This window comes from Electrona antarctica (assembly GCF_951216825.1).
Source record: "Electrona antarctica genome assembly, chromosome: 3".
NCBI classification, from domain to species: Eukaryota; Metazoa; Chordata; class Actinopteri; order Myctophiformes; family Myctophidae; genus Electrona; species Electrona antarctica.
The window spans coordinates 52914237-52929758 of record NC_136808.1 but is presented as its reverse complement, the minus strand read 5'-3'; the positions used below and the strand labels follow the sequence as shown (position 1 = coordinate 52929758).

At 43.1% G+C, this 15522-nt stretch overlaps 1 protein-coding gene across 7 annotated transcripts in view; it reads left to right on the top strand.

The window, feature by feature from the left end:
• Positions 1 to 12962, top strand: part of LOC306920859 (PH domain leucine-rich repeat-containing protein phosphatase 2-like) — a 13127-nt gene extending 165 nt beyond the window's left edge. Inside the window, exons 2-9 of one of the 7 annotated variants that reach the window (XR_013789689.1) lie at positions 2582 to 2779; positions 3257 to 3491; positions 3927 to 4470; positions 5042 to 5274; positions 5925 to 6176; positions 6978 to 8082; positions 8143 to 11244; positions 11316 to 12962. Coding sequence is in view for 1 of the 7 variants with exons in the window: in XM_079497803.1 (XP_079353929.1) it covers positions 2697 to 2779; positions 3257 to 3491; positions 3927 to 4470; positions 5042 to 5274; positions 5925 to 6176; positions 6978 to 7307 (1677 nt within the window). In the remaining 6 variants the exon portion in view is untranslated. Of the gene's footprint in view, positions 1 to 2581; positions 2780 to 3140; positions 3492 to 3926; positions 4471 to 5041; positions 5275 to 5924; positions 6177 to 6977; positions 11256 to 11315 lie in introns of those variants that run through there. The other 6 variants (XR_013789690.1, XR_013789691.1, XR_013789692.1 and 3 more) reach the window with 6 other exon arrangements.
• The last annotated feature ends 2560 nt before the right edge of the window (positions 12963 to 15522 follow it).

The following is a 15522-nucleotide window of genomic DNA, read 5'->3' as shown; positions in this document are numbered from 1 at the left end:
ATGCTGTGCATGTCATGTCGTATTTATGTTAATTGTAACGTGCTTGTTTTATTGTATTGTTTATAGTTTTCACGGTGAATTTGGAGGATCCACAAATAAATCAGTTTCAAGGAAACCACTTGTGTCTGTCTGTGCTCGGAGGGAGTTACACATATAATATGACAGCACCACACACACACACACAGAGGCATTGCCTAAAACACATTAAAAAACTCAAACATTCCAGGTGACTAAAATGTGACTAAATGAAAACTATTCAAGGGACTGAAATGAGTTTGCTGCCAAAAACACAACACTGCAGGATGTCACCTCAGCCACGCGTATGTGTGTCAAGACATTTTATTAGCAACTACACACACCTGTTGCAAGGTCCCCTTTTGGTGTTTTAAACGTTTACTGGGGACCCCCTGGAAATCCCACAAGGGCCCCTGGTGGTCCACGGACCCTGAATTGAGAAGCACTGGCATACATTCTAAGCATTTATGTTCAGTTAGCTTTTATAAATGTAACTTTAAACGTAACAACAGACTGCGCTGCTGTCTAGTCGTGTTCAAACCATTGTGATGTTGCATTACCTACGTTTACTGGGGACCCCCTGGAAATCCCCCAAGGGCCCCGGGGGGTCCACGGACCCCGAATTGAGAAGCACTGGCATGCATTCTAAGCATTTATGCTCAGTTAGCTTTTATAAATGTAATTTTAAACGTGAAAACAGACTGCGTTGCTGTCTAGTCGTGTTCAAACCATTGTGATGTTGCATTACCTACGTTTACTGGGGACCCCCTGGAAATCCCCCAAGGGCCCCAGGGGGTCCACGGACCCCGAATTGAGAAGCACTGGTATACATTCTAAACATTTGTATTCAGTCAGCTTTTATAAATGTCATTTTAAACGTGAAAACAGACTGCGTTGCTGTCTAGTCATGTGCAAACCATTGTGATGTTGCATTACCTACCTTTACTGGGGACCCCCTGGAAATCACCCAAGGGCCCCTGGGGGTCACCGGACCCCGAATTGAGAAGCACTGGCATACATTCTAAGCATTTATGCTCAGTTAGCTTTTATAAATGTCACTTTAAACGTGAAAACAGACTGCGCTGCTGTCTAGTCGTGTTCAAACCATTGTGATGTTGCATTACCTACGTTTACTGGGGACCCCCTGGACAACCCCCAATGGCCCCTGGGGGGTCACCGGACCCCGAATTGAGAAGCACTGGCATACATTCTAAGCATTTATGCTCAGTTAGCTTTTATAAATGTCACTTTAAACGTGAAAACAGACTGTGCTGCTGTCTAGTCGTGTTCAAACCATTGTGATGTTGCATTACCTACGTTTACTGGGGACCCCCTGGACAACCCCCAATGGCCCCTGGGGGGTCACCGGACCCCGAATTGAGAAGTACTGGCATACATTCTAAGCATTTATGCTCAGTTAGCTTTTATAAATGTCACTTTAAACGTGAAAACAGACTGTGCTGCTGTCTAGTCGTGTTCAAACCATTGTGATGATGCATTACCTACGTTTACTGGGGACCCCCTGGACAACCCCCAAGGGCCCCTGGGGGTCACCGGACCCCGAATTGAGAAGCACTGGTATAGATTCTAAACAATTGTATTCAGTCAGCTTTTATAAATTACATTTTAAACGTGAAAACAGTCTCTTGTTATAGATATTATAGTTGTAGTTAAAGTACACAGTGTGAATGTCCCTTAACATAACACCAATGCTGAATAGTACTAGGGAGAACATGATAGTATCCGTCCATAGACTGGCCTCTGGTGACCAGATAGGAGCATTACTGCATCTACATTAAGGACAAGTATACAGCCTACTGTACATCCTCAGGGTTCATTGATATAATCTCTGTCTAAAATAGCAGATCTACAAGCTCGGTAGCGCGGCACCGATTGCCGCGCTACGAGCTTGTAGGTCTGCTATTTTGGGGGCCTCTGTCTGTCTGTCTGTCTAACAATCTGTCTTGTCTGTCTGTCTGACAGTCTGTCTTGTCTGTCTAAAATAGCAGATCTACAAGCTCATAGCGCGCCACTCGGTGGCGCGCTACGAGCTTGTAGTTCTGCTATTTTTGAAAAATCGTGAAAATATTTATTTCAGAAAACTGGAGGATTTAGAAGATTTTTTTTAAATTTTGAGGTCAGGCCTAAATGGGTTAAAGTATGTTTTGTATGAATAATCTAAATCTCCAAAGTCACTTGTAACTAAAGCTGTCAAATAATTGTAGTGGAGTAAAAAGTACAATATTTGCCTCTGAGTTGTTCATTTATGTGTTGATGTGTGTGTGCTGTGTTGTGGACAGGTTGTGTTAATGTGTGTGCTGTGTTGTGGACAGGTTGTGTTAATGTGTGTGCTGTGTTGTGGACAGGTTGTGTTAATGTGTGTGCTGTGTTGTGGACAGGTTGTGTTAATGTGTGTGCTGTGTTGTGGACAGGTTGTGTTAATGTGTGTGCTGTGTTGTGGACAGGTTGTGTTAATGTGTGTGCTGTGTTGTGGACAGGTTGTGTTAATGTGTGTGCTGTGTTGTGGACAGGTTGTGTTAATGTGTGTGTGCTGTGTTGTGGACAGGTTGTGTGTGTCTGTGCTGGCAGTGGATCGTTTTGGGGACAGCGGCGTAGAGGCAGCTTATGGCATCTTTGACGGTGACCGCAATGAGGAAGTGCCTCGACTACTGCAGTGCACCATGGGAGATGTGCTATCCGAGGAATTACAGCACTCCAGTGTGGACAGCGTGTACATGTGCAATACCTTTCTCACCTCACACAGGTTGGATTATCTAATAAATACACTGGTTCTCAGAGTAGGCTCCGGGGACCCGGGTTTCAGGGCATCCACAGCAAAATAAGGAACAATGTTTAAATCTTAAACTTAAACCTATTTTAGTATTTGGCTATTTGAAAATAGACCATCTACAAGCTTACGTGTCGCAATGTGACATGTTGTGAGCTTGTAAATCTGCTATTTTCAATATACGGTTAAAAGGCCTGAGGCAAAATACAGTGTCAATCTAATATATTGCGTAAATTTGAATTAAAAACTATTTAGACGATATTTGCCATCAGTACATCAACAGTGTTTGCAATTAACAAACGGATCATTGTGCTGCCGCTGCTGTGTTGATTTATAGGTTGCGAACAGCTGCTTTAGGGCTCTGAAGCTGGTGTGTGTGTGTGTGTGTGTGTGTGTGTGTGTGTGTGTGTGTGTGTGTGTGTGTGTGTGTGTGTGTGTGTTTGTATGGTACAGGAAACTAGGCATGGCTGGGCAGAAGCTGGGAGCCTCTGCCCTGCTGTGTTACATCCACCACGAGCCTTTAGGGGAGCCAGGAGGCGTGTTCAGCCTGACCGTGGCTAACGTGGGCACCTGCCAGGCAGTGCTGTGCCGAGACGGCCAGCCTCTAGTCCTCTCTAAGGTCCTCAGCCTGGAGAGCAGTGCCGAGGAGATGGAGAGGGTTAAACTAGCCAAAGCCATCATCACAGAGGTACTAGTTATTGCACTATTGCAAATTTCAAAAATAGTGAAGATAGCTCATCTACAAGCTCACAGCGCATCGCGATGCAACTTGTAGATCAGCTATTACAACTCTGACCACCAAATTGCACCATTTGTAAGATATTGATTCTAATTAGAAGTTGTGTAGTGATTTTTACAGTGTACCGAATGACTATACATAACCAGCCAGTTTCATTACAAGAGTTTAGTAATCTCATCAAGGCTCAACTAATAAGTTGCCTATAAAACATGTTTTTTGAGGATAGAAAAATCACACATGTCTTCTTGAGACATTATGAAAATATTGACTGGTTGGAAACTCTTTATACTTTTCCAGATGCAACACTTTAGGATGAAACCCTACATGTACTAGACTGTGTTCTACTCATGTTTACATGTTTATCTCTGTTCTTAATGTTTGCAGGACAACAAGGTGAGCGGAGTGACGTGTTGCTCGCGCCTGCTGGGCTGCTCTTATCTCTCTCCGTGGGTGCTGCCCAAGCCCTGGGTGCACACCGAGCCCCTCTGTCCCCAAGACCAGTTCCTGATCCTGGGCAACCGGGCGCTGTTCCAGAGGGTCTCCTACCACGAGGCCGTGCGTACCGTTCAGACCGTGCGCGACCCGCGCGCCGCCGCCAAGAAGCTCTGCTCCCTGGCCCAGAGCTACGGCTGCAAGGACAACATCGGCGCCGTGGTGGTGTCTCTGCACATCGGCGAGGACAGCTGCACCTGTGAGCCGCCGCTCTCTGCCGCCGGCACTGAGCCCCGAGGAGGGGGGCCGACCACGGCGTGCCCCGCCACCGCCTTACCGGCCGCCGTGATGATTCTCGGCCCCGCCACTGCCGAGCCAGTCACTCCCTCGTGCAGCACCGCCGTCGTCGTGTCCGAGTTCAACAGCGAGACGTCGGCCTCCGAGGTGGGCAGCGAAGCAGGTTCCACTGCCTCCGATGAGCAAACCTCCTCACAAGGTTAGTAAAGTTTAGAATCCGTTTTTTTTAACGTTGTTTGACTTTTTTTCCTATGCACAGCTTTGTGTGTGTGTGTTTGTAGCACGGAATGTGATGTATGATGATATATGATGGCAAGAGCGCCCCTCACTTCACACAAGTGTAATTTTTTATTTAGTTTTCACTTTTTTTGTTTTTCAATTTCAGTTAGTGTTTATAGTTCGTTTTTTAATTAGTTTTAGTGTTGTTTTTTATTGTAATGTATGGGGTAGGGGAGAGATTCAAAAAGTTCAGAAAAACGTGTCGCATTGCATCGCTGGCACAGCAATAATATTGGAAGATTTCACATCCACCCAAAATAGGCTTTTGGGTGGATGTGTCTTATTCATTCATTAATATTGGAATCCCCATCAATGATGTTATTGGTAGACAGGTTTCCGTACACTGTCCACCAATGAGACGCAGTGAGCGAATAGGCACAAATGGTGCCATCTTCTAACGAGCATGAGGACCAATTATCTGAAGATAAGATTTAAAATGGGTGACATGCTCCTTCTTTAACCAGTGTATGATAGTAACCCTGCCTCCTCAGGCCCCGTGCACCGCCCAGAGAGACGCTGCAGCCTGCATCCCGCTGCCACCACCACGCTGTCTGGCGTTATGGTGCCCGGCTCGGCCGGGGCGGGGGGGCCTCACCCCGTCTTGTTCCAGCGGCAGCCCTCCAGTGCCACCTTCTCCAGTAACCACTCTGACAACGGGCTGGACAGCGACGACGAATTACCACTTGAAGGTGTGATCTCCAACGGCAGCAAGCTAGAGGTGGAGGTACTGTTCGACACTGGACCGATTCCAGAGTATTCTGTAGTACTGGACTGATCCCAGAGTATTCTGTAGTACTGGACTGATCCCAGAGTATTCTGTTGATCTCGTTATTACGACACTAGTTGTTTAAGCATAGCGTGGGATACTGTAATTACTGTGATTGGGTGTGTCTTGTTTGTGCGTAGCGCAGGTTACTGTAAAGGGTGTGCTGTCGTAGTGCAGGTTACTGTAAAGGGTGTGCTGTCGTAGTGCAGGTTACTGTAAAGGGTGTGCTGTCGTAGTGCAGGTTACTGTAAAGGGTGTGCTGTCGTAGTGCAGGTTACTGTAAAGGGTGTGCTGTCGTAGTGCAGGTTACTGTAAAGGGTGTGCTGTCGTATGCAGGTTACTGTAAAGGGTGTGCTGTCGTAGTGCAGGTTACTGTAAAGGGTGTGCTGTCGTAGTGCAGGTTACTGTAAAGGGTGTGCTGTCGTAGTGCAGGTTACTGTAAAGGGTGTGCTGTCGTATGCTATCATTCATTGTTGATGGCATTTTAAGCGTTAACCATCAAAAATGGTGTGCTTTAACTGCTGGCCACTGAATTTGCCCTGCGGGATCGATAAAGGTGTCTGTCTGTCTGTCTGTCTGTCTGTCTGTCTGTCTCTTTATCTATCTAGGTTGACATCCATTGCTGTGCGTTCCAGCTGCGTTCTGGCCCCCCCGCCGTGAACCCCAAAGACGACATGGAGAAGCGGGGTTGTGACTATCCCAACGGTAAGACGCGCAGGCAGACCAGCGTGGTGGTGTCTGCGACCAACGGCTGCCTCCTGGCCGTCTGCGGCCGAGAGATGTCGGACCTGAAGAAGTCACCGTCCACGTCCAGCCTCTTTGGCAAGAAGCTGTCCAACGGCTCCGTGGTTGCCCCTCAGGTAGCCCTGTCACAATTACCCAGTGGTGTGGGGGAAAGTACTCAAATGTGTTGCTTAAGTAAAAGTATCAATACTGCAATGTAGAACTGCTCCGTTACAAGTAAAAGTTCGGAATTCAAAATGTACTTGATTAAAAGTACGAAAGTATTGGCATCAAAATGTACTTAAAGTACCAAAAGTAGAAAGTACTCACTGTGCAGAATGTCCCATTTCAAGTTTTCAAATGTATTCAAATATTTTGAAAATAGCAGATCTAGAAGCTCACTGTGAATTTGTAGATCGGCTATTTTCAAATGGCCGAAATGTATAGAGCTGAAGTGTTTAATATATGTTTTATAATAATAATCTAGTTATTGAAATAATTATAATAATATTATTTTTAATAAAAAATAGTTTTCAAATGAATGTAAAAGTACAATATTTGCCTCTGTGATGTAGTGGAGTAGAAGTAAAAGTAGGGTACTTTCGATCACATGATCTCCTCATCGCAAATTATTTGGGATGACTCGTTTCCATTTCATCTGTATAAATGAGTCTGTGGAGAAATGCATCGTATCATGTGCTTATAATTTAAATCATCTATTTTCGCCATTTTTGAAAACTTTGGAAGTATTAAATGATCAAACAGAAAAGTAATTTTCTGTTACTAGGCAAACTGAAAAGACATTTTCAACTATATATGTATTTTTTATGCCAAAAACAGTTAAATTGTTACTCGCATCAATGGATTATTTAGGGACATGTCAGATAAACATTTGATCGTCAACTAAACTGTCATCATGATGACAACCCTACCCTCAGGACAGCCATAACGCCATCGAGGTGGCCCTGGAGGCTCCCAAAAAGAAGTCGGGCTACTTCACTGCCCCGGCCCAGCAGGACCCAGAGGATCAACTGATTGTGCCCCCGAGTCTGGAGCAGGATGTCCGGGAGCAGCTGAGAGGCCAGACCCCTGTGGTCTTGGGTCCCCCGGTGCCGTCCACTCCCCCTTCCATTAGAGACCTGGTGTGGGACCACCCGCACCCTCCTGCTGCTCCCATGCTCCATCAGCACAACCACACCTCCATGCTGGCCCCCTCTGCAGGCCCCACTCACATTCTACAGCAGGAGGTGTACGACACTGCCCTCTAGTAGGAGAGCCAGAGTAACGCACCAAATGCCATGGCAAAAGGAGGCAGAAAGGAGGTCTCTCTGTGGGATATTCAAATTGGAGTTGCCATTCAGACCAGACATGGTAGATGTGTTGTGACGTTTGACAGATGGAAAAGCGATTGATGTCCGTCAGCACGTCGTTCTAAGCTAGCGAGTTGTCTGAATGGGGTTGAATCTGGTGGAACTGTGTGAGCGGGGCGTCGGCGGCACAACTCGTGACAAGAGGTTGTGGAAAGAAATTCATGTTCCAAAGGACGAATAATAAGCCCCATGCCTGAACTGGAATACCTCATGAATTTAACATTGCAGAACACGTCAGCAACATTTCCCTTTACTCGGAAGGTCTAGCAATCAAATTGCTATCCTGAATTGGGATGATCACTCTAATGATCTCCTCTCGAGGGGTCCGTCCGGCGGTCTTTCAGGTCCAGGAGGAAAATCCCTGTGAAGAAAAGGTGAAAAAGTGCCTACTGCGGATGAATCAGCCCAGACCAGAGCGTGTTGACATTCCCAGCTGTAAGAGAAAAGCTACTGTGGGATTGTTCAACGATTCCATTCAGTAGGCCTATGTGGTGAACCCTATGTATAGGATGTGATCCATCTTCAAAAGTTTTTTTTAACTAAGGCCTAATTCATGCGCTGTCGTGTGCAGAGAACGGCTGGGAATGGCAGGGAACGGCCGAGAATAGCAGGCCTTCATTAGCAGACCTTGTATGTCGGCTGTCCTCGACATGCGACACCGTCGTGCAACCAAGTATGAATCGGGCTTTAGTCTGTTGAATTTAGGCACTGGTTCACGTGGATGTTCCGCTAGAGAGGACATTAATTTTGAATTGTTGCCAAAAATAATTGTAAGAACTTAATTGTCATAACCGTGTAAAGCCAACACTGTAATTTGAGATGGTGTGTGATTAATTATTGTCCTCACAAATTGCATGGGAAAAACAAAAGGTTCAATTGGAATGGATTATGTTGTTTGGTCATCAGAGAATCAAATGAAGATCTAGGAAGTGTGGAAGAGTCATTTGAACAAAACAATTATCAAAGTACTGTACGCAATGAGGGCAAGGCTGGATTTATTTAGAGACATGTAAAATAAACATACTTTATATGTATGTACCGTATGTTATGAAATGTCAGTGTACTCTGCTGGTACATAGATGACAAATTCTAGTCAACACACACTGTTTTTGTTTCTCTTTTGAGGCTGCTACCCAAGTACCCATTGAAATTTGTTATCTCAACTAAAATAATCTTCACGGGCGCATTCAGTTTGTTTGTGTGACAAACTAACTACAGCAGTGACAACTATGACAAGCCATAATTTATCTATCTCAGTGGGTCTTTTTTTTAAATTATTCTTACTGTTTTACTGGCTAGCATATCATCTACAGATCCACAGCAAGTTAAACGTATGGTCTGTCGGTCTTGTTTTATGCAGGAAAGTGTTGTGTGGTAGGATCTGGTCCCTAGAGGTAGCGTGACCCAAATGGGAGAATGCCAGTCCAGGACAATAGGTGGGTGTGATTTTTGTGTTGCTGTTGTTGTCTTAGAACAAACGACAGCATTCATAATAATTGGGACAGTCTATGTCTCCCACACAAGGTTTATTATGCCTTGTTTAAACCCATTAAAACCAGGAAAAGCATCCGTGTCATTTTAGATTTTAAACCCTTTAACCATTATTTTATACTTTGGCTATTCAAAAATAGCAGATATACAAGCTCATAGCACGTCACGTTGTGCCATGCTATGAGCTTGTAGATCTGCTATTTTTGAATCTGGAACATTTGTGCAAATCTTTGAATATATATATATATTTTTAAAGTGAACATTTTTAACTCAAATCTTTGCTTCTGGGGGTCCCTGGAACAAAATATTTTGAGATGGGTGTCCGCGGCCAAATTCATATAATTTGGGGGGGTCCTTGACATGAAAAGGTTTGAGAACCAATAACATAGAAACTAGGATTTAGAACAGCGGTTCCCAAAGTGGGGTCCGGGGACCCCCAGGGGTCCTTGAGGGAGTTCAAGGGGGTTCCCATCTAAATGATGGTTTGGAACCATCATCAATTCTAAAGGTACTGCATCCTCTGCCGCCGTGTGTTTGCCAAGTATAGGTGATGAACAATGGAATGCAGGTTACAGTGTTCATTGGTTTGTCAAACACCATCGTGCAGTTCTAGAAACCCCTGTCTAGCCATTCCTTTAAACCTTGCCTTGTGCCAAAACAGAGATTGTAGGGAGGCCAAACATGTATAATTACTAGTGTCATTTATTGCTCCATCTAGATACTATTTGGTTATTGGTGCTGCTGCATTCAGTAGCTGCATCTTCCAATTGGATCTTCCAATGTTCCCATATCGCCTTAAAGAAGCACTACTACTATTCTATGTTATACCGTCTCCCTGTCTCTTCGTGACTTGCATCAGTGGTAAATAGAGGGAGGACAAGAAACAAAGAAATACCAACCTACCCTTTTAATCTGTATTCATTAGACTGGAATGATCAGTAAAATATTTACCGATTGATAGATTCATTACTCAATTTTGCCATTACTTTTTTCATTTAAAAAATATATGTTCAAAGCACTTTGTAAAACAAATGAAAACATTTGTTGTGGGCTATTATTTTTGCTAACTTCCCCCAGGATAGGCATGCTGGGGACGTTCAAGTGGTTAACACGAGAATCTTAGCATCAGCACCATAAACAACATACCGTAATTGGGCCTCGATAACGTTGATATACCTGGGCTATGGTACAGGTATAAGCCAACAGCATATTGCCTTTGTGATCACTCTCTTCCCAATTGTTATTTGGAAGTCTTTGTGTTCATTATTGATTATACTGTAGTATTTTTCCTAAGGTGACAAACTACTTAGATAATTCCTTTAGAAAAGTACAGAGCGCCTTAGTTGCTGGAACTAAGGGATCTTGGAAGAAGATTTTGTATGTCTGTGTGTGTGTGTGCACGTGCATGTATGTGCATGAGTCTGGATCCAATCTTTGAAAATGCTGCACCTGTCAGCATCCAAACTTTGTGCAGGCTTCCAGTAGGCCGAGGTCCTAGAATGGTAAATAAATGGTCCTAGGAAGACAACGCAACCCAAACATATTCAAAGTGTCCTAATGGTGGTGCTATAATAGCCCACTTTATATTTTGGCCGAAAACTGTAGAAGGTCACAGTACAACCAAAAATGTGGTTTTTTTCCTGGATTCCCTGGCTCATGTAGCAACTGTCCATATAGTAAGTCCATTTCTTCAGAATACACACATTTTTCTACTACTAAATTTACAGATTTTGTCCAAAACTCTCACGTGACCCGCCCCGCCCGCCGTGCAATAATTGAGCTGAAAATCTTGTCCCGTCGGCCGGGACAAGATTTCGATCTTTCAAATCGGCGCGGGCCGGCCCGGTTGCCGGCCCCGCCCGTACATCACTAGTACATACATGTGCTTAAGTGTAGACCTTTTCTGTACATTCTACACTGGGATGTTGGAGATAGAGCTTTGGGACAGATGCTAATGTTTAAAAAAATATTTGCACACATTTGACATTTTCATACTGCATTTTTTAAGTTGGGACGAGGGTTTTTCTTTATTAATTCCTGAAATGGAATGGGCCTTTTTGTTTGACTTGTCTTATTGCATACAGGATACTGTTGTAAGGCACTAAAGTATGAAGACTTGATGACTTCCCTCATACAGATATGCAAAGCAAACTGGATGGAAATGATATAGTAACTGATGGTGTGCCTGTGTGAATGTGCGTCTATGCGTTTGTGCAAACATTTTGCATTTATGTGAGTTTTGTTAAGGATCTACAGACCATTAGTCAGGTTCAATTGTGCATTTGTGTGTACATTCTCTCCCACTCTTCCATGGTTTAATAGAAACAAACACTTAACCCATTATGTTATACTTTAGCTATTGAAAAATAGCAGATCTACAAGCTCATAGCGCGCCACCGAGTGGCGCGCTATGAGCTTGTAGGTCTGCTATTTTTGAAAAATCGTGAAAATGTGGCACAGATCTTTGAATATAATATTCTTTCAGAAAACGTTTTATTTATTTCGACGTCGGGCCTAAATGGGTTAAATATCCTTACAGTTAGTATACATACTGTCGAGCCAGAGGGAGCACAGGGTACAGTGAAGTCCAATGTTTTTGATAATAGGATTGATTCCCTTTAATTCTCTAGTGGACAAGACACCATACATACAAGCGTATGCATATGATATAACCATTCCCAACCTGTGAGGATATTGCAAGTGGGCCCTCAAAATTCACTATGGTTTTATTGATATTACAGTACGGAAAAGTCCTTCTGCACACCTACAAAGGACAGGTGCGTCGGATAACAGGAACTGATGGGTAGAAAAAAGAGAATCCCGCACACTGTCTTCACCACACAGGTTGGTTTTTATTGCAACGTTTCGGTCGTCAGACCTTCATCAGGCATAAATGAAGGTCTGACGACCGAAACGTTGCAATAAAAACCAACCTAAGTGAAGACAGTGTGCGGGATTCTCTTTTTTCATTGATATTACAGTACAATAATAAAGAAATCTTTTAAATCTTGACAAATGTGTTTTCATAGTGATACCAAATAAACAAAAACTTAATAAGTAGTACACAATCGATACATTAAAATAAACATGTTCTGAAAATGCACACGGCCCAAAACATCTGATCATAATAGGTGGTCAGATGGGTGGGCCATGTGCACCTTCAAGATTTCCTAGTGGGCCCAGATCCACAAGAGGTTGAGAATCGCTTGGCTGAGTAAAAGGCTGTCAGTGTTTTTCAAATTGCCAATTCATCCTTTCCACTATAAGATGCTTATTTTTCCTTCTTTTTTTTTTTTAGATGCTGCCTGTGTTGTGGTATTGTATGTTGTATGTGGTGTGTGTGTGTGTGTGTGTGTGTGTGTGACGTGTGTGCATGCATGCATGTGTGTGTTAAGAGATGTTAGACTAAATGCACACATACAAGTATGCATGCATGCTCTTATGCATTATGGAATGAATGTTGTTGAGTGGTTATGGTGAAAGAGAGACTGGTAGAGGATGTTCCAGTTGTTTGACATAATGACCAAAGTAACCATGTTTAACCCTCACTGTTCCTTTCTGTACATTATTTTCTAGAAATGCTTGAATATTTTATCTCAATGCCAAGAAGCTGATGTTTATTTTTGTACTTCATTGTTTCATGCAAATTTATATTTCCTTCTCCATTACAGAATTTAAAATGATAGGGATTGTATGGTAAATTGTTACACATTATTGTACTTTTAAGGTACTAATTATTGCTGTATTTAATGTTTAAAGCATGCCCTATATACTGTAAATCAATATAAAATACATACAGTACATACAAAATGTGATTTGTACAAAATGGAGCATATCTAATATTCTTTTATTTTAGCATGCAGAATACTGCAAAAAAAATCATGTTAAATGTTTATTCATCAGTTGATAATTGTTTTATTTAGGAATAGGACTAACAATGAGCACTTTTGCTGTCTGTCAGCCAGAATCGTACTCCTCCTTTAAACTGTTTTATTTAAAAAGCTGCTATGTCTAGTTTGGAGCAGAAAGCTGTATTTTTAATTAACCTTAAGCCAAGTAGCAATAAAGATTTATACTGTGAAATGCTATGTTATTAATTTTGTCCATTGTTTATTTTGTACACCTTTCCGATGAGCTCATTTCATTCTGACCCCTCCACGAAAAGGCCTCGTTGTCCTGAACCCTTATCTGTCATTTATACATTATGGATCAATAGTGTGGACTTAGACTGTTATTCGTCTGTGGCATTAATGTCCTTACAAAGGAGCTTTTTTTTGTGGAGTAAAATACCATATATTCTCAGTGTTCTTTGCCGTTTACTCTGTGAGAAGAGTTCTCCAATAATTGTAGTCAATATGCACAAGTTAGTTTTCATAAAACATGAGCATAACATTTTGTTTTATATCCCTTTACATACAGAAAACAGGTGTGTTGGTTCATAATGACAACATTTTGAATAGAATGATGTCTGGAATAATATCAAATGTGTAAAATAAATTTAGCTGACAGTGTTGAGACCATTAAATGCACCTTAACCCATTTTGGACTGCGGTCGATTAAAAAAAAGGCTTCAAAATCCTATTTCTTTCCTGAAAAACCCATGTTTCTATATCAGTGGTGCTCAACCTTTTTCATGTCAAGGACCCCCAGAATTATCTCTATTGGGCCACGGACCCCCCCCATCTCAAAATATGTAGTTCCAGGGACGCCCCAGAAGCAAATATTTTAGTTAAAAATGTTCGCTCTGAAATATATATTCAATGATTTGCGCCACAATATAACAATTTTTCAAAAATAGCAGACCTACAAGCTTGTAGCGCGCCACTCGGTGGCGCGCTATGAGCTTGTAGATCTGCTATTTTTTAATAGCTAAATTATAACAATGTTTAAAACACCAAAAGGGGTTCCCGCCCCAAAATGGGTTAAGAACCATGTTAGTATCACTGCTGTTGTGGCTCTACTGGCTCAACGGCCAGTGAGGAGCCCCCACTGCCAGGTGCCTCCCCAGGAGTCGCTAACGCAGTAGCCTCGGTGACCACCGGGGGCATTGCATTCTGCTTTGAAATGTATCTCGACGACACTGCAAAAGGAGGGTGACCTCAATGTCTTACGAGAATAAATAAAGGTTTGAATGCATTCATTTTCCATCCCCCCGAATACAGTATGTGGAAGTACACCCTATGACTTATTTTTTGCACAATAGGAATACATGTTTTCATTTAAAAAAAAAAAAAAAAAGGTATAAAATGTATACTTTGACATTCTACTGTAAAAACAAAATGTAATCCTAATTTCCGAACAATAATTAGTGTGAACCCATTGCAGTACCAACAAGTACCCCTAGGGGTTTGCAAGCCGGACGATGCACCACTGTGGATTTGAAACTCTTGTCTCCATGATGATGGTGGACAGATACTTTACCAATGCACCATTATGAGCACCTTACTTGTTGTTTGAGTCATTTATTAAGACAAATGAAAGATGTTATACACTAGTATATTTATACTAAAGGAGGCAGCAAGAAAAAAATAAAATACATCACTAAAATATTTCTTTAAAAAAAAATGTATAGAACGGTTAAAAATACTGTGAACTTGTATCATGATGATGATGATGTATGATGATGTATTGACCCACATGACTAGCCTGAATTTTCATTTTGTTTCATTTCATTATTCACTGCTGGCACGGCATCCACACTTAACCCATTTAGGCCCGACGTCGAAATAAAAAAAACGTTCGCTCTGAAAGAATATATATTCAAAGATTTGTGCCGCATTTTTACGATTTTTCAAAAATAGCAGACCTACAAGCGCGCTATGAGCTTGTAGATCTGCTATCTACAAGTCCTCGGGCGACCTTTCTAGTCGACATGGCGCGCGCGAACGTTCCACTACACCGAGTGGCGCGCTACGAGCTTGTAGATCTGCTATTTAAAACCTTTGCTTCTGTAGAACGCCACAACGGTAAGGCCTTCCGGTCTGATCTTCGGATATGTTATAGAGCTCCCCGAGACGCACGCGTGGAACTGTAGTACGTCCTCGGGCGACCTTTCTAGGGGACATGGCGCGCGCGAACGTTCCACTACACCGAGTGGCGCGCTACGAGCTTGTAGATCTGCTATTTAAAACCTTTGCTTCTGTAGAACGCCACAACGGTAAGGCCTTCCGGTCTGATCTTCGGATATGTTATAGAGCTCCCCAAGACGCACGCGTGGAACTGTAGTACGTCCTCGGGCGACCTTTCTAGTCGACATGGCGCGCGCGAACGTTCCACTACACCGAGTGGCGCGCTACGAGCTTGTAGATCTGCTATTTAAAACCTTTGCTTCTGTAGAACGCCACAACGGTAAGGCCTTCCGGTCTGATCTTCGGATATGTTATAGAGCTCCCCGAGACGCACGTGTGGAACTGTAGTACGTCCTCGGGCAACCTTCCCTAGGAGGCGGGGTCTCGTTTCACTTTTTCAGCCAGGATGCTGTTAAAGTCTATGGGTCTGTGAGCTGTCCGATGCACAGAGCCAAAGTGAAGGACGTTTTGTACGACTGTCGGAGGCGTACATCCAAGAGACCAAACCGTTCGTCCTGGCTAGCTCTCCGACATATCAGCGCGGCACTTGGTGC